Below are 19,997 nucleotides of genomic sequence, written 5' to 3'. Positions count from 1 at the left end.
GTTCAAAACAAAGGTATAGTAGCTGTACCAGGGGGCTGAAATGAGCATTACCAAAAGGAAGAAAAGGACATACAAACATGGCAAGGTTAGTCAAGGGAAGCAGTGTCTTTGACAGATCTGTATTATCAGTAGTCTAAAAGATGACAAACTTCTTGTAAAGTTTTCTTCTGGTCTAGAAGCAAAAAATTTTCATTATGTAACACAAGCTTTGTGTGAATTTATTCAGTAGACACAGTAACAATGTTTTTCCTTTTTCTTTTTACACATTTTTTTGGGGGACTATACATGTGGTACACTGGACGAACTATTCTGGGCAGTTCTTCTGTAGGATTTGGTAGTGTTAATTCTGTTCAGAGAGGCATAATGGAATGGAGATAGGTTTGAAAGTTTTGTTTGTTTCCTAGGCTTGGTCTAATTTTACTCATTGCATGATGGCAGCTAAGAGTGTGATTCCAACAACCAACTTAGTGAGGTTGGAAACTGTTGGAAGGCTAGAGAGAGTTTTGAGGAGGGGATGACTTAAGGAAGTAGATAATTCTTCAGCTGAGATTGTGTTTGTGTAGAAAATTCTATCCAGGCTCCAAAATACCACATCGTGTAGCAATAGCCGATGTATGATTGACCTGTGGAAGCTAGCTGTTGAAGCAGTTTTATGCCTTTTAGTTAACTGACTTTTTTGTAAAATTAGAATTGGTTTTCCTTGGGGACAATTCCTTCTCTGTATATTCATGGCCACAAAAAAAAAAAGAGCAGATTTTACTGTAGTAAGAACTTGTGTGCATTCAAGAAGCCAAAAATTATCCTATTCTTCTCTTACTCAGGTATTCAGGTGGTCCCTAATACCTGGTTTAGTAGCTCCACAGGCTGACAAGACACTGAGAGCAGTTCTTTGCCGTTTTCAAGAATTCTTCATACGAGAAAGTGCCACTTCTCAGAATTCTACTCATACTAAATCCAGCCAAACAAAGCACCCTACAACTGCAAGCTCTTCCCTCCAAAGTCATTTGATTGGGCGATCTTCAAGTGCTTGGTTATCACTCTAGTTCTAATCCTCTTCAGAATTGCCTGTTTTGATTAGATGTAAATATATGTAAGAGATAGTCTGGACCTAGGCTTTAGGAGCTGCATTTCTTGTTGAAATCTTTCCCCTGGTGCCATGTCCCTTGCTTTTGAATTTGTGATTCTCATTCTGCATTCCTTTATATTTTAGGGCATATTTACATCTCTCCTGTAGCATCCAAATAAAATGTTTAGGCCAGCAGCTGCTGTTCACTACAAAGCTAAAGGAAGGTGGGAGGTGCCCTCAGGGGAGCAACTCATGGTGACTAAGCCAGGCCTTTCTTTTTGCCCATGCAAACAGTTTGTGCTTCCCTGGAAGGCTGCACTGGGCATGTGGACAGGTGAAGGGACCTTGCCTTTTCCAGAATTGTTGGTGCTGATTCTGTGAAAACAGGGAAAACTGCCTCATTCAAGCAGCTGAATAATTTACATCTAGGTATGGCAAAACCACAATCCTACACCACTGGAACTAGATTTTCCTGAAGAGATGCTTCCTTTCATACACCCCACTCAAAGTGTGTAAGTATAAAGTTTGATCTCAGTGCTGATTTAGAGGCTCTTCTGAAACCCTCTATTTCTGGTTCCACTGTCAGAGATAAGCACTGTCTTTTCTGTTGTATGAAGTGGTTTTCAAAACACTTTAGACTTGTGGGAAATTAAGCTTGTATTCCAAGGGTAAACATGACTGTAGATACAAAGGGCATTTTAAACTGTATCAGGGTCTTTGTGCTTTGCATGACAAACCGAAGAATGTGAAATGCTTGCTGACACAGAGCGACTTTGTTGTTTGGTTTTCCATGTCGAATGGCAAGAGAGTCAACACAGTCTTACGACTGACCTACACCAGTAACCTCTGAGTATGAGATCTCTAGGAGATTGACTAGATAAAACTAAGAGCAGATTGCTGTCAGGCTCCCAAAGCAGAATCCCAGTTTGGGGCTGTTTGAAGAGCATGGAAGCTCATTGTGGCTTTAAAGCAAATGTCTAGACTGATCATTTTTTTCAAATATTGTGTTTATTACTAAATATTTAATTACTGGGAAACCTAAATGTTCGCCTTTTGATCTTTGTTTGTCTTTGTTGTCTCTAATTGTAAATTTCAATATGTATTTGTTTTTCCTCCTACTATACAGCTATGTATTGTCTTGTGATTATAACAATAGTTTATTAATATTTGCTTCTACGGTAATAGAAGTATTAATGTTAATAGCCAGGATCTAAGCTTCCTTTTTAGCAGATGAATGTTTCCTGTAATGGTATTGTTTAGAAAATTATATCAGAATTCTGAGTCTAAATGTAAGATGCATGTGTTTTCCTGTATGCATGCTGTTCTGAGCTTTGCTGGAGTTTTCTTTCTTTCTTTCCTTCTTTCATACTTTCCTTTTCTTTTTGTCTTGGTTTGAAAAGACAGGTGTCTGCTAAGGAAGGCAGGAGCCTTTTTCTCTTGAAATGGAAAATGTAAACCCCCTCCCTCTGAATTATTACAATTTTGAAATTAAGGGACTCTCAGGCAAAGGTATGGGAGTCAGAATAGTAGTTCTTTATTAGGATAAAAAAAATAATAAAAATAAAAATGCAGTAATACAAAACAACACTGACAGAGTCAGAATACGACCTGACACCCTGTTGGTCAAGGTGTTGTTAGCAGTCCCATTAAATAGTGGCTGGAGTCCTCCTGGAGTGACAGATTCTGTTGGAGCAGTGATCCTGTAGAATGGTGTAGTTTTCTTCTGAAGGTCCAGTGGTGGCGTAAGTGGGCCTGATCTTCCTCTGGGAATCCAGTGGAAAAGGCAGCTGCTTCTCTGGGAATCCAGTGGGGAAAAGCCACTGTGGTGTTCCAAATCTCAGATCATATCCACGTAGGAATGCTTGGCTCCTCCCCCTGGGTGGAGCATCTCCCAGTGGGATGATGGAATTTTATCAGTCATGCAGTGACACTCAATGGCCCATTAACAGAAGATATTTTCTGGAGGGAGGATTGGTTGTAGAAGAGAAAAAGAAAACTGTCCCACCTATTTTTAACAGGTGGCCCAATTAACAGAAGTTAATGGCCCCACATCTAACAGATGGCAATAGAATACACTCCCCCAGCCACATCTTGCACTGCAACATAAAATCCTCCCTTCCCTTCCCTTCCCTTCCCTTCCCTTCCCTTCCCTTCCCTTCCCTTCCCTTCCCTTCCCTTCCCTTCCCTTCCCTTCCCTTCCCTTCCCTTCCCTTCCCTTCCCTTCCCTTCCCTTCCCTTCCCTTCCCTTCCCTTCCCTTCCCTTCCCTTCCCTTCCCTTCCCTTCCCTTCCCTTCCCTTCCCTTCCCTTCCCTTCCCTTCCCTTCCCTTCCCTTCCCTTCCCTTCCCTTCCCTTCCCTTCCCTTCCCTTCCCTTCCCTTCCTCTGTCATTTATTCCCATTTTTGTCCCCTCCAATGAAGAGATTTCAAACACTGCAGGTGGGGTGAAGGGTCTCCACCACTGATACCCCTCCAAGGAATTCAGAATATCTGGATGCTTTGATCCATTCCATATACATGGGAATGAGACTCCTAAATTGGACAGTTAAGTTAAATGTCTGAAGCTGAATGGTACTACTACCCTGGTATATCCAATAAATATCCACATCTGCAGCTTAGCAGAAGAAGCTCTAAGGTATGTTATCCACAACTTTAAGCTCATATTTGAAATTCTCTGTATTTTGCAGTTATCTCCTTCAGCTGCCCTGAATGGCAGCTCCTATATTTCTAGAAGGTAATGAAGTAAGCAGGGGGTGTTTTTGGGCTTATTGATACCAAAGGAAGTAAAAGCATCCCTGACCTGGCAGTTATGGAAGCAGAAGATGTCTTCAGATAAAATGAAGCATTCCTTCCCTGTTTCCATGGCACTTGACAAAGAGGTGCACTCTTTTCCCCTTCTGCCACAGGTCTTATCTGTCACCTATAATGGGGTTTTCAAAGAGCAGGGAATGTCTCATTTCCCATGTATGTCCACAGACAGAAGTGCAGAGGACAGAGTGTATGGACCACATGGAATTAATGTCTGTGCCCAATGGAAGGAAATTTCCCCTCTGTGGAGTAGCTGTGCTGCATTTTACTAGTTGGAGAGTGGAGGGACAGGGATAAAAGACTATAACTATTTATTTGCTGCCCCAGGATTCTTGGAGCTGCTGCTTATGTCAGATCATTCCTTGGTGTCATGATAATTTCCCTGGTGTCCAACTAGATATTCCATACTGGGGGTCCATACACTTCTTATCTGTAGATCCTATCCTGCCCCTCTCAATTCCTCAGCTTCCTCACGACGTAGGGATTTTTCAGCAGTATGATAAGGTGACTTTGTGACCTTTTTATGGCATAGCTAATAAGATTCACAGTGATGTTGAGACTCCACAGAACAAGCAGTCACTTTGCTCCTGATCTTTCTGCACTGAGCTCCAACATCCTGAGGCTTAAACTGCTCAGTGTTACACAGCTCCATGGGGCTTAAAAACACTCTGCTATTGTATAAACAGGCATTAAGGCTTCCACATGATGTTCTTATGTTGCTTAAGTATATGCAGTTAAATATACATTTGGCCAGGATAAATAATTGCACACTCCACAGTGGAAACACTTGGAGTGACATTATGCTGCTACAGCAGTATTATAAGAAGGCATGTAATTTGTTTTTATTAGTCAAAGTTTTTTTAATATATTCTCACTATAAATAAAACATCTAATTTTATTAAAACTGATTGCTGCAATTTGAAGCTAATTAATTGGATGTAAGTGGCATTGGAATGTGTGAAACCCGTGTGCAGGGTAGCACAGGGAGCCTCAGTAACCACCCCTTTGCTAGAGGTTTGTTTATGTGTGTCCAGGTATAGATGGTCAATAAGTAGCCAGGGGATAAATGCTAAACATTGGAAGTCTGATTAGTGCCTGAGCAAAGTCCAAGGGCTGAGGTCAGCTCTTTTTAACAATGTTATTTTTTCTGTTGTTCCTTAACTTACAAAGGCTCAGCTCAGCAGCTACTGTGGAGCTACCTACAATGTGCTTTCATCAGCCCCAAGTAATGTTTTAATCTTTTTAATCTAATTCTAACTTTAAAGTTTATCTTTTCTGATTATGTTGTTAGTTTAAGTTAATTTTCAGATATAGCAACTAATTCATTCATTCGTTTTGGTTTGGGGGAAATGAGCAAACCACCTTGAGTGTTCAAAAAGGTTTCATTCCCTCTTTCATGTTCATTGTCAAGGTTGATTTATTCTTGTTATGAAACTTGCAGCTAGAAATACTCTTTGTAACATGACTTAATGCCTTAAACATTTCTTTGAAACTATTCATGTTATTTGATACCATCTGATATGCACATGCATAGTTTCATGTTTCATTTGCATTTTTACGCAAAGACTTAATTTTTGTTTTCAGGGATATCTGAAACATAATATTGCATTTGCAGAACTGAAACTGTTTTGAATGCAGAAGGGATGAACAGAATATTATCAGGAAATGGCTGGAAACGTATTTATAGGCAACTGTGTATCTCTATGGAAAAAGATGAGAGGGAAAAAGAGAAGGAAGAATCACCAACATGAGCCTACGGGAAAGAAATATGAGTATACTGTGCCAGGTGAAGTCCCCAGAGTTTACATTCACCCAGGAAAGCCTTAAATTCCACTTAACCTGTGTTTTGGGACTGTGTGTATCATCTGTCTACTCCTAGGGAGAGAATTTATTAATTTTGTGCTTTGAGAACACTTTTGAAGCAAAGGACTCATGAGAAGGATCAGGTGGTAGAAAGAAATCAGCATTTACACATTTCTAATGAGTTAAATGTGCATGCAAAGGAAAGACAGAAATTTTCTGAAATCAAAAGACTGATTTCAAACTGAAGTCAGTCTGTGAGTTTCATGCTCTAACTTCTGTTGAAATTCTCTGTTGGCTTCTAACTATAACCACTGAGTCGTTTCTTTATTAATAGAGGTTAAAAGTCAAAATGCCATATGGCAACAAGAAGTTGCTTGTTATTCCTTTAGGTCAAAGTGTGCTGGTGATGACCACCAACACTCAGAGGGCAAAATCAGTGTCTTCTACACTGTGACTTAAGAGTTTTGGTCCCTTTCTGCTGTTACTTCTGACAATTTTTGATTTTAGTGACATTCTCATTTCTCACACCATGTTTGTATGGGCTGACTTTACATCAGCTGTAGTGAGCTAAACATGTGACTGATAAAATAATCACTTTTCTGTGAGTCATACCATATGTTTCCCTCTCTCCACCACCACAATTCTGATCATTCTTTTCTGAGAGTTATTTTACTTTTCCTGCATGATCCCCCTCTATGCCACCAGTTTGCTTTCCCTTGCACCCATCCGTCTCTTTCCAAACAATGCTTTGTGCTGTCGGGTGGGCTTTCATCACATCTACCTGTATCCTCAGCACATTACTGCAGTCCAGCTTTGCCCATGAAATGTGTTTGAATCTTAAAGTTGCTCCCCACTTTGGGTACATTCTTCTCTTATTTATTGACATTGGGCTCTGATTTCACCTCTAGATTTTAACACCCTTAAAATGAGGGGTTTGCAATATATGGTGATGTGGTTGAATTTATTATGGCCGTGTGTATGTTATCAAATCATTTAGGAACAAGGGATTATTTTAGAAATTAAAAAATGAGAGCCAAAGGTAACTTATGACTTGGCTAAGCAAGACTGGGTAAGATCATAGGAGGCAAATGAAACTTTCTTTGGACGTTTTCAGGAATAGTAGTGAACTGTAGCTATAACTTTAGTAGAATGGATTCAAGGCAGACAAGAAGAACAGGGTGATTAAAAGAAAAGCCTCTGTGGACTTACTATCTTATAAACTAATCTCTGAGAACTCTGTTCTTTGTTTCTTTAAAAATCTATTTGAACCAAAGCACAATCACACATTAGAGGGAAAGTGGAGGGAATAACCAAGAAGGGGTTTTCCAGATGAATCTTTGTTTATTTCTTTATTAATCTTGAAGGCAAGGAGTTTCTTCAGTTTGTTAGGTGTGCCTGTTAAAATGCTGAATATGAGTGTGTGCATTAATCTAACTAGTAATCTGGTTTTTTAACTGGGGGGGGGAGGGCAGGATACACCTAATGACTTTTGTCCTTTCATCCTGTCTTCCCTTGTGCGGTTCAGTTCATTGAAGTCTCTAAACAAATATATCCAATGACCACTCCTTAAATCTAGAGGAATTCACTGAAACAGAGCTCTGTTTATCAGTCCTAGTTTAAGTCTCTGATAGCAAAGTGAGCCACCATTTCACAGCTCAGCCTTAACCAGATGGCCACACTCTGCCAATGTTAAAATAGGACAGAGAAACGAGAGGCTGGTTTAGAATTATTTCATTATTGCACATGGATAAAACAGAAAGTAAGGGCTTGGGTTTTGGTCTTGTTTTTTTCCTTACAGAGTAGTGATGCAATGATTAAGGTCATAATGTACAAAGTTTAGTTGAGGTCTCTGCTGTGCCTCACTGGAGCAAGGATGTCTGTTTTGGCTTCTTGTGTTAGGATTGTTTCTGTAAGAATATTTCTCCCTGTATCTCTTGCCAAATTATTTGCTGGAAATAATATCAACATAAGTTACTGAAAGGTTCTGATTGGACTCTTGACTATTGTGGAGCGATCAGAACAGGAAGTGGGATGGAAAGAATTCCGGTTGAAGTCCTTGAACTCCCACATCTCCCCCAGCTAATTTAACTGTGAAAATTAAAAGGGCATCCAAGGGAGTTGTCTTAGTGTTGTGAAGTCACATTTTTCCATAAACCAACAGGATATTTAATTTAAAAATTCCAAATTTCTCTAAAGCAAAGATGCTTGCTGTAGCAGTAGCAGAGCTGGCAGTTGGAGAGGTTTAGCTAAAAGCTTGCCAAACTAGAGGTAGTGTGACAGTGCCTTAAAGCCTCTTCTGAACAAAATAAATTTCTGACAGGATTCCAGTCACTTCTGGACATTTCTGGACACTTCTCAGCTGTGTTTGTGACATCATTGTGCTGTAAAGGTGTCTCTGATCAAGACAGACTGAGAGAGTTGTGTTTGTTCAGCCTGGACAAGAGAAGGCTCCAGGGAGAACTGAGAGTCCCTTCAGTGCCTAAAGTGGCTACAGGAGAGGGACTTTGAACAAGGGCCTGGAGTGTCAGGACAAGGGGGAATGGCTTCACAATGACAGGGTGGGTTTGGAAGGAATATTTGGTAGAAATTCTTTACTGTGAGGGTGGTAAGGCCCTGGCACAGGTTGTGAATGCTTCCCTGGAAGCGTTCAAGGCCAGGCTGGATGGGGCCCTAAGCAACCTGGTCTACTGGAAGGTGGCCCTGCCCTTGGCAGTGGGGTTTGAACGAGACAATCTTTAAGGTCCCTTTGAACCCAAGGTGTTGTATGATTCTGTGCTGGTTCCCTGAGTCACAGCCATTTATCACTGTAGAGCAGTGATCCACCACCTCCAGCAGGCCCAACATTCAGCTCCAGACTTTCCATCTAAGTTGGTTTTCACTTTTCTTTTTTCCAGTTTTCACATTCTTGACTTCACTTCATGTCTTACCCTCTCTGTTCTCCAGGGCCTTCCAGAACCAAATAAGAATTTTGTATTGCGGGACAAGGTTTCTCAAGGAAGATCAATACAACTCAATAGGAAAATTGTGTCTTATTTTCTAATGATTCTTGGGAATTGTTCTGTTTTTAACCAATACCAAAGTCAATCCTTAGGTTGGCATGCAGCTTGGAAAATTTCAGGCCAAATATCTCAGTTTTGGCAAAGTGATAAATAATTGAACTCATTCCCCCTGCTAATTAGTTCATTTCTGTAATGCAGCCATCTCTGAAGCAGTGGGTGTAGCCTGTGAGAGAGCAAACATATGCCGTGAAGCCCAGCAGGGCTGGGGAAGGGATTACTGAGCCAGGAACTGTTTTGCAAGTTTTTGCTCTCACAGAAATGCTAGGAAAGGTTAAGCAGTCCTGCAGAGACCCTGGGACTTCAGTGGGGTAGGGAGTGGAGCAGTGCCGGCAGCAGTGACCTAGAGCTCTTAGCAGGCACGGCTGATGAAATGATCTAGCAAGCAAGCCTTGTTCACCTGCGGAAAAATAGTAAAATTGTGTTTTCCTGTTATGGCTGGGACAATTAAAAGGTTAAATTCTTCTGAAGTGGGATAGGAGGAGTAGACATGATATTGGGAAAGATTTATGACTTTGCACAGTTGAGCTTTTGTTTTCTCACATTTTATTCCTTTTTTTAAAAAAAAACAAAGGCTAGAGAAAGAAGCCTAGGTGCTGCTTTAAACTTGTTATCAGCTGGGAATTAGATAAAGTGGGTGAAGGGGTGGTTTGGGCAGGCTGCTGGGGCGGGCGGGGAGCGCGGCTCCGCTGGGCTTTGAACTGCATCAGATGCTCGAGGGCAATTCAGCTCCCAAGACTTCCACCCCTAAAGAAAGGCACAGGAGGGAGGCTCCCTGTTTTCCGTGCTGGTAATCAGCAGGAGGAGAGACGAATGTGTAAACGAAGAAAGAAAAGATGGTGCCCTTGCGACGGAGGATGTCAGACCCCAGCAGGATGCCTGATCGAGGTGCATCTCAATAAATAATAAGCGCTTGTTATGCTAATAGTCACTATTTCCAATGGCCTGATTTGCATACAGATCATATGCATGTTAATTACGCTGTGCACACAGCCAGTAATACACATCTTAGGTCCTGTCTTCAGCGTTTTCATGTGTAAAGTGATGCAGCATGGAAATGAATATTGCAAAGTTTTCACGTGCAAATAAATAGCTGATAGAATAAAGAGCCAGACAGGCCTGAGATAAGCAGGAATACCTGGGGCAATTGTGGAAGAAGCCCGGGATTAGTGTCACTTCTGGCTCTGACAACATCTGTCCTTGCACCTGATTGTAAAGAAAATAAAATGAAACAAAAGGTTGCCTGATAATGCCATGAGGCATGATAATAATTAACCCCTTGTTGGTTAATTACTAGGTGCATGCTTGTGAATATTGCTGCACCTTTTACTAGAGCACAGAATTTAATAGTTTTATTCTGAGTTGGGGGCAGGGGACAACAAATAGGTGCGACCTGGCTCTTTGGAGAGGTGGGGTAATGTGGGCAGAGTTACTCCCTGAAAAAAATGCTTATTGAGTTATATGACATTCCAGACTAAATATTTAACATAGTTCATAAGGTATATGAAAGAAATATTTATTTACCTGTTAGGAAACTGTAACAATATAATATAAAAGTTCATTACCAGGTTAATTTGTTAATTTTTCAGGTATCAGATAACGATGTCAGGCATCAGATAATCTGGGCCCTTCAAGGCTCAGGCATTTGGAATCAGTTCAGTTTCAAAAGAAAACAGCTCTGTTTTCTGTTACATGCAGTGGCTCAGCATGTCAATATTCCATTGGTATTGCCATCAGTTTTCCCCTGTCCCGCTGCAATCTAAACGTGTGTATCTTCCGGTCAGTAAGAGCAAGAGGTTTCATTGTTATGTTTATGTTTAAAGAGGAGTGTTTTCTCTATATGGAAGTCATCTTTGTGCAATGGAAGTGGTGGAGTAGTTAAAAAGTTGACCTTTTGTTAAAAGCAAGTCTGCCAGCTGAAATTTTCTCCAGTCAAGAGTGAAGCTGGGTAGCTCTCTGAAATGCAGCTGATCTGAAGAACCCTTCCCAGGTGATTTTCAGCTACGATTTTATTAGGGCTTAGCTGAGGTCAGAAGTTCACCTGGGCAAGTTGTTATTACCACAGATGTTTATGAGATAAGGATTTTCATGGAGGACACATCAGCTGCAATTTTTAAATATTAGTTTAAATTTAGTGCCTTATCGTTTATGGTTGGGCTTTTTTGCTGCTTAATTAAGAATTTCTATTTTGTTTCTAGAGCAGTGAGTCCATAAGAGTTGTCAGCATTTTAAACAATACTTAGGAGCAACTTTTCTTTAAAAGAATGCACTGGTTAGAGCTGTCTTGTAGGTAAGTGGTTTGAGTCAATTAATTTTGTGTTAGGAATATTATAACTCTAAAAAAAAAAACTTTAGTTTACATAACCAGACATAAATAACAGTGGCAGGCAGGGGAAATGTCCAAAATTCTATATTTCATCAAGAGTCTACTGTGAATTTAGAAATGGCAAGTTAGTCTATTTGATGGACAGAAAGAATAAAAATAAGGAAAAAAAAAATTTGCATGAAAAAGCACATCCATAAGAGTGGAAATACTTTGCAAGGTAACCTGAGAAGGAGTGATGTCTTTTGGCTCAGATACAGTCTTTGGAACATCCTAGTGTTGGATGGGTGGAGTAGATCCTTTTGTTTTATAAGAAAAAACACAAATGGACTCTCAAAACTAAAGGAAAATAATTTTTTGTTGAAGTTGAGAGTTTGTGTCTTTGTTCTTTGCAGATTGTGCAGTTGAAGTGTTTATATGGTTTGAATGTTTATAGACTCAGTGAGACAGAGGATTTGCAAACACTACAATGATGCTACCTTGATGTAGTAGTGGTATTTTCATTAGAATAAATGAGTTTACTTTTCTAGTGGGATGTGCAAGCTTAAAAACATCCACAGCAACAATAAACAACTGTAAATTCAGAGACAGCTCTAATTAGGGGAAGGCTGAAGCAATTAAGATGGGTAAACTCTATTGATCATAACTGAACAAGATACATACAGATGACAGTAGTGGTTTTACAGTGGGTGCCCTGACATGGTTAATGACTGCTATTGATTTAACAGTAATGATTTTAGTATTTTATTGGGGGCGTGTGGGTAGGAAGGTTAAATCAAGTATTATAGGGCTTCTCAAAACCATACTACAAACACTTGGAGAGCTGCTTTTTCAGCCAGAAATATCTAATTCTGTATCTATCACACTTGGCATATTCTTCTTGGGCCTGAATGCATCCTCTGACACAGAGCCTCGTACCTGCTGGCCAAAACAGAACCTGTAATTCAAATTTTCTTTCTTTCTGAGCTGTTCTCTACCTCACTGCTCCTAGGTGATGATTTGTCTAGCTTCTTTCATATCTGTTTCTGTTCTCCACTCTAGTACTTGTTGACACAGACGTGATGTTAGAAAGCTCAGAAAACAAACTGTAAATGAAATATGAACATCTGTCAGAGATTCACCCCAAAGCATTTTTTTCAGAGTTCTGAGAAAAAGAATTCATGCCAGCTGCACTATGTTTATGATTCCATTTGGTAGGGATCAAACTTAAAATCTTAATGGTTGCAGGAGACAGTTAAGTCTTTAAACGCCTGTGACCCTATTCAGCAGCTTAGATTGGAAGAATTACATTTTTTTCCTTAGTGAGTGGCATGTGTGTTAAAATCATGCTTGGCAGTGTTATGTTCTTTGTAAAGAGCACTGATTTTTATAGTTTGGAGAAGGAGATAAAGAAAACTGCATTTAACGCAATGGGAATGATACATCATTCTTGTGTTTCACCACATTAACTGCACTTTAAGATCAGATTTTTGTCCATGTTATGGACAAACTGTTCTGTATGACAGAACATCGATAGACTGTTCTTACTAATGGGCTATTTGTCTTATATAATTTTAGTTGGGTTTATTTGTTATATCTGGAAGTATTAGCATAGAAATCATAGATGTAAAAGCAAATACATTGTATATAGTTAATATGTTGATAATATTTCTCACTAAAGGAGTTTGAGACTTGGTAATGTGTTTAATATAGAAACATTTTGGATCATCCAAAATGTTTCTATAGTAAACATTTGGATCATCCAGTATAAGCCCTGGATTCAGCATTCATTTGGAATTCCTCCCAGATAAGAATATGCAAGCTAAATTGCTGTTAAGCATCCCCCATTTTTTATAGGATTTTCTCCTGTTCCCTGCTTTTTTTTCTTTTTAGAAAGTGGCCATTTGTGTTTTTCACTCTGATGTGCTTATTCATTTGAAGTGGGCATACTGAAAAGTATGCCTCACAACTGTGTCAACACAAGTGCTCTGTGGAGGCTATTGGCATTTTTAAACAATCTTTGAAGTACATGTTAAAATGTTATAAAGCCATTTTTAATCATACATCACACACACACAAATAGTCTTTTCTTCTCCACCAGGCCTGCATGTCACCTTGTTGGAGGAAGCTGGGGCATTCCTTAATGATTGCTCAGTGAAAAGCAGCTCCTTGGAGGAGGATGCTAAGTCCATCTCATATTGTGCAATAATTATTAATATTATCCTGTATTTGAGTTTTCTGGTCAAATTCACAGTCTCCTGGGGGTCAGAATCCCCTTTCCCCAGCTCCTATGCATTAGAATACATGCCCATGCAGCAACACACACTGATGGTTCCTTTTTACCTTCTTCTGTGTGATAACATCTGAGTGATTTAAACAAAACCCCAAAGTATTCTACACTTCATGTGTTCACTTATAAAAATAAATAAATCCACACAGCACCACCATAATACAATTATTTACTCTCAGGAAAGCCTGAGGCAACAGAAGGTTCTTCCCACTGAGATTTAAGGATGTGAGGAGTGTTTCAGAGCACATATCCCTGGTCAGCCTGCAAACTCAGTGCCTCTGAAGAATAAGAGGAATTAAAAATGAAGCTTCATTTTCCAGTCCTGCTTTTCCTGTCTTCCGGGATCCCTTTGGAACCTCACTTAAAACCCACATGGTTGTAGCAGCTAAGGTTTATTTTCTACTATACCTCCTCCTGAGAGTTTATGTTGCTGCCAGTGTTCCTCTGATTTCAGGTAGAAATACCTTCCTTGGATTAACAGTTAGAATGAGTTCACTGGGTTCTGCTTCTTTGTGGTTTTTGTTTGATTTTTTTTTCCTTTACTTTAATGCAAAGGTCATTTGTTTAGGTAGTTACATAGAGTTTTAGCCCTGTAGTATCATGTGTAAGAGTTGTAATGGTGCAGCAGTGCTGCTGTAGTCCTGCTTTTATTTTCTCATGCAGATAATCAATGAAAGTACTCTAAAAAGGTGTATTTTTGTTCCATGTGCTCTACTTCAAAGGACAGAAGTGTGTTCAAAAGCATGTGTTGAGTCTGTTCAGAATATGTTTTGGTATTACAAATGTTGGGGTTTTTTTATTATTTAAATAATCTTAATGTCCTTTAGGAGAAAAGAAATGAAAAAGAAATCTTAAAAAATTGCTGTTGAGATTATTTTAAGACATTGGTTTACCCAGTGGTAGTGGAGTCTCTTCCAGGCAAGATGTGGCAGATGCCTCACGCCACACATTATCTAGCAGGTTCCCAGGACTGTGAAGTGAGATGTCTTTACAGCCTGTGCTGCTTGTGTTACTTTTATAATTGTTCCAGTTATCAAATGCAGACATTTTATAAATACCTAACTAAAAGATCTCAGCTACCGAGGAACAAAAATTAAAAGGATTTTATATATTGCAATAAACCCACAATTGTCTGGCATTTTGGTGTTCTCCAAGGGAGTATTTGAAATGCAGCAAGATTTGAGCTGCCTTAACATAGAATGCAAACCTATAATTGTGGGTTTAGGCCTTTGCAAATAAAATGGAACGAGGCATTTCTTTGATAAGTTTTTGTTTTGCTGCAAGCAGATTTAGTTCAATTCTGACCAGGATCACAGTTGTGCCTGAGGTTAATGGGAATAGCACACGGGTGTGGGGGGAAGGAGCAAGGGATTGGAGGCGCAGTGATTTTATGACACTGAGTATTAGGACACTTTGCAGCCTTTTCTAAGCAGCTGTTCTTTAAGTAAATTAATATGTGGGGTCTCTTTACTTCTCCCCAGCTTCAACTACCATAAAAGAACTTAATGTAAAGCTGTTCACAGCTTATCTCACCCCATTGCTATGTGAAACTTCTAACACAAACGTTTTTGTACACTGGAGCCATAACACACTAATCTTCTGAACTTCCTGACCCATAAAACTGTGATTATTGCTACATGTAAAATTCATCTGGAAATATCCCTCTGTATTTAGCGTTATGGCTATTACATTGCAAAATCCCTCCTTTGCAGTCGAAGGACTGCCAGGGAAGGGAAGGACAATGGGGCTGTAGATGAATGTTAGTATAGTGCTGTACCTTAATATTGTGAATTTGGCTTTATTTGGAGCTGGTGATTCAACAGATGCAGTGTCCTGATTATTTTTTTTTTCCCTAGATTACAGTTTCAGATTTGATTTTTTTGGTTCAGTGTTTCTGGCTGTTCTTACTTTCCATTAGCAGTGGGTCAGTCACTAATTTCCTATACAACTGCATAGACAGATAATTGAGAAACATCACTTGTGAGAGGAGGACAGGAAGGGTGTTAGGGATGAAAAGAAAACTTTACTTCTTGCAGTTGTGATTCTTTTAAGTACCTGTCATATCTGAGAGTTACATCAGCTCACTATTCAGCAATTAAAATAAAGAATGAGAAGCAGTTTGCAGGATTCTTTGATAAAGGGTAGCAGTTAAAATGCACCAGAGGCCAAAAAGGAGTAATAACAGTCCATGAGGATATTTTCCCTCTTTCTTTATGGATAATACATCACTTTCTTTTTAAAAAGCCATGTGATTCTTGTCTAATCTTCAGCACAGATAGTGACATCAGCAGCTTTGCATTTGTACACGTGCACATCACAAAGGGTTGGCTGCACTCTAAGGTGCAGATGAACAAAAAAACACAAGAGTCATGTTTCTACCTTTTTTTAGTCATCAGACTGACATAATATAGCTAATCATCCAGCTGAAAAAAAAATCTAAATTTTTTTTAAATTAAGTGAACAGGCCTTTTTCATTTTGAACCACAAACATTTGTGTTAAATGATGCTTTTCCCAAGCCACTTTTATTATTAGCATTGTTCAAAATTGCAAGTTGTCACATCCACCAGCCTCTAAATTACCGTCCTCTGTGTTGCCATAGTTACACAGTAGCCACTAAAATACAGGCTCCAGTGTAAAAAGGCAAGCTCAGACTGCGACTCATTTATTTGAAGGTTTTGGCAGCAGAATATCTCCACAAGTCTTTGTTTTATAACCTTTGAATTCTTGCATTTTAACTCTTTCAACCAACATTGCAGTGTTGTGCTAAAAGGTAGGTTTTATTTAAGATAAGGGTACTCAAGCTGAGTTAATAAATATATAATGGTGTGGTTGACTTCTCACTAGTCTTTTCTACTCTTCTTTTTGGTTTTGGGCTGAATGATCCATGATTTTCTTGAGGTGAGGCTAAGGCAACAGTGTCGTGTCCTGTCCGTTTTCTCCATCCTAAAGGCTTCCCATCTCCTTTCCAGAATAGGATCCCTCGCTGGTGGTTTCGCTGGCAACAGAAATTTATCCTGGCACTACTCAGCTGGTGTGATTCCCCATATTAGGGGGAAAAAAAAAAAAAACCCACGCATGTTCATCAGAATGCAGATATCTTGGAAGAATCCTGTCAGAAAATATTTATATTAGAATAAAATAAGAATTTTGAATGTTAACCACCAGAATTTTTTATCAACCTTATATTTCTAAATAGTCATCTCTATTCTATTTGAAATAAGAGGAAGTAATAAACCCCCCTTGCTCTACAGTGCTAAATAAAGAAGAATCAGATTAATATTACAAATCTTGTCTCATCTTGTCTCAGTTTCTTAAGTTCTTAGCTGGAGATACCAGTAGATAAATTGCTATTTTCTTTACCGTTCCTATTGAAAATGTTTTTCTATACCACCACTCCCCCCCGCCAAAAAAAAAAAAAAAAAAAAACAAAAAAAAAAAACAAAAAAAACCAACAAAAAAAAAAAAAAAAAAAAAAAAACAACAACCAAAAAAAAAACCAACAAAAAAAACCAGTATTCCAAATATTTTGTATTAAAACATTTTAGGTATGTCTCCTGCTACATTCACAAAAAACAATACTTACTTCAGCAGTCACATTGTTGAACCCCTCTATAGAAGCAGAGTGGAAAAAATGCTTTTAGAGGTTGTAGTCTTTCAGCTGAGATCAAACAGTGCCATTTAGTACCTCCAAGTCCAGGGTTGCTGACATGAGCTTTTACTTGGTGGGATACGGTACCTGATCTGGAGGCACCAGTCTGCCTGGTTACTGCCATCAGCTTACAGCTTTCACAGATGACCTAGTCCCAGCACAAAGTCTTGACCTCTCGCTTTTTCAGCACTTCAGAGGTTAATTTTGTTGAGGGATCAGATTTCTTTCCAGGGGAAGTTTCTGATGATCACCTTCTAGCTGGTTTTACTTTCCAGTGTCTCTCAGAGCTGCTGACTCTCTGTGGAGGGCTCTATTGGAAAACAACCTTGCTGCAACTTTTTTTTCCAATCTCTTCCTAGATAGTCAAGTTACAGGCTGGTTTATTTAAGGGGGGGCATTGGATGGTAGCCTAATGAAGGTATCAACCTGTAAAATAAATCTGAGCCCCTTTCCTGGAATTCTTCATGGGCAACAAGGTGGAGAAGTGCTTTGGCTGGGGAATATTGCAAGGTAAGAGATTTTCTGCACTTTTGAAAACATGGGAGTGTGTTGTGTTACACCTTTGAGTAAGGAGGTTTAGCTTTGCAAATACTGGTGACAGTGGAAACACATTAGATGATGGATAAATCTGAGCAGCTTTCTCCCTGCACTATTTCTTTTCAATCTCTGTATGCTGTATGACATCAATACATTTTTAATAGATTGCAAATATTTGAATAACATGGTAGAAAGTTTCCTATGTGAGGACTGACAGCTATTGCTGTGTTTGCTTTTTCTGGCTTAATTTTGTGATTCTGTGAGGTTTATTGATATTCAAAGGTTGCAATCTAGCCGGCTATCTTTCCACTAGTGTTGCAGGCTTTTAGCCTCAGAAAACTATGGGGCTTTGTTATATTTTAGTGCTGTAAGTCTGGTTTCTGTGCAAAGGAGGAACCTCTGTGGGAATGAGCTCACACTGCAAGGAAACAAAGGCGTGTGTGAGTCTTGTTTCAGGCCAGATCCCAGCCCAGAGTGCACTTGCTTTTTAGTACATAATATCCAGTTCTTATTCTCACTCCTGTGCAAATTTCTGGTGGATTCCTAATTTGTCTGAGTAAGGTTGTAAGATCCCTTTTTTTTTGTAGTTCCTTCCAAATAAGCCTAATTTTAAAGGCTCACATGAACCAGGACTCATTGATACTATCTAGAATGTTGCAGTTCTGCTAGGACAAAAAACTGCTTTCAGGGTTGGTAGTAGCTGACATCTTCCCGGCAGCAAAGAATAAAGTATTTTACTTGATTATGTGTCTGTTTATTCTGTAAATCACTGGTAGGATAACAACTGTTTTTTTCAGTGGTTTGGCTTTCTGAGTGATAGTGCTTTGCCCTGTGATCAAATTAACACGTTTTTATTGCCAAGTTCAGCTTTTATTTTAAGGCATATTTCAGCAGGCTGTCATGCTTTCAGAAAGACAATTTCTGTTGTTTTTCTCCTTTTTTTCTGATGGGAGAACCGTGTGCATTATCTTTGTCTCCATGTGCTCAGCTACAGCTGATGCTGCTGTGAGACAGGAGCAGTTCTCACGTGTGAAATCAGTCGTGCTGTGCGCAGGTTTTGGCCTTGATAAATTTATGTAGAACTTTGCAGTGTCTTCTGAGCAGGGAAAAGCAGAATTGCTTTGAGTCTTTGTGCATATATGTCTTGTCTTCAGTTTGTGCCTGTCTGTTTTTTGCTTGGGGTTGCAGTCTGCAGACCTGAAAGATTTGGTGTCAGAGGTGTAGATACTGTGTTAGGATGGATTAGAAGAAGATGGGAAGCAAAGGAGCCATATTCTACCTGCCAGCTGCAGCTTTAGCTCTGGGGTGTTCAGTATCCACCTCTTCCTGGCTGAGGATGTCCAGTGGTCCCACCTGGTAACTTGTTCTGGGGCTGTGGGTGGCTGAGTGACCCTGATCAAGAGGCAGATGGCCACGGGGCAGGGGGGTCCAGACCCTTGAGTCTTTCAAAAGCACACTCGGCAGCAGGGAATTTAAATACATCTTGCATAGCTTTGTTTCCATACTGCCCTTCAGTCCTTTCCTTCCATGTTTTTGTTACATCATTCCTGTAAGAATTTAGCTAATCTATTCTTTTTCTTCTCAGTGTTTAACTCTGTTTTTATTATGTTTTGGAGCCTCTGCCAGGTACCAGTAACTGCTGGTTTGCTGCTGAGCTCTCACCAGCTCAGCCCAGTGCTGGAGGAGCTTGAGGTGGGTGTCAGAAACTGTCACTGTGTTCAGTGGATGCTTCCCCCTTCTTTAAGTCTTAAATTGTGTCTTTGTACGAGGAGGTGATGTGATCCAGAGTATCTGCTTCTCTGGGGGAGAAGTAAGTAAGTAGTAAGAAAGAAGTACTGGTAAGTAAGGCAGGGTAAGAAACCAAACCTGTGTTTGGTTTTCACAATTCTCTATCCCCTGGGCATGCCAGCTTCTCTGCCTACCTGGAGTGAGGAGGTGTTTGGGCTGGGACCTTGCTAAGAGGGAGTTGGAGGCATATTGCAGTGGTGACCTACACCCAGATCTTTGCCAGGGGCCTCCTCCCCATTCCCTCATCCCCTCATCCCAGGGGGACTGCAGGGAGCTGAGGCAGTCTGTCCCTGAATCCACAGTCATCTGGGCTTGACCTCTGGATTTGTTCAGACCATTGCTGTCACATGGACACTTTACAGGGATTTCTTTTCTGGAAGGCACCCGAGGCTTTGTATATAAACAAGGATTTCTGATTTTGATTAGAAGACTTTTCTCAGCACTTCTTACTGTCATGGAAACAGAGGCAGAACAAACAAAGCACATTTTTTTAACGTGATGACTGAGATTTAACACTGACCTTATTGTGATATGAAGATTCTGATTCTGTTTCCAGTTTTCTCTGGAGTCATCCTAGTGACACAGACATGACCAGGGATGAACATCACTCCCATGGCTTCCAGAGCAGGGAGGTGAGAGTGCAGCTGGCCAAGGGGTGCTCTGTGCACCCAGTGTAGAGCTGGTCTGTAAACAGCTTTAT

General features: G+C 39.9%; 1 protein-coding gene across 5 annotated transcripts in view; it reads left to right on the top strand.

Moving 5' to 3' along the window:
- Positions 1 to 19,997, top strand: part of NAV2 (neuron navigator 2) — a 374,080-nt gene that overhangs the window by 297,495 nt on the left and 56,588 nt on the right. The window contains exon 1 of one of the 5 annotated variants that reach the window (XM_053980575.1): positions 17,385 to 17,482. The exons of the other annotated variants lie outside the window; for them this stretch is intronic. Within the exon in view, the coding sequence (XP_053836550.1) occupies positions 17,385 to 17,482 (98 nt within the window). Of the gene's footprint in view, positions 1 to 17,384; positions 17,483 to 19,997 lie in introns of those variants that run through there. 5 annotated transcript variants of the gene reach the window in all.

The sequence above is a fragment of the Vidua macroura genome, chromosome 6 (genome assembly GCF_024509145.1).
Source record: "Vidua macroura isolate BioBank_ID:100142 chromosome 6, ASM2450914v1, whole genome shotgun sequence".
NCBI lineage: Eukaryota > Metazoa > Chordata > Aves > Passeriformes > Viduidae > Vidua > Vidua macroura.
This window is presented reverse-complemented; position numbering and strand designations above follow the sequence as displayed.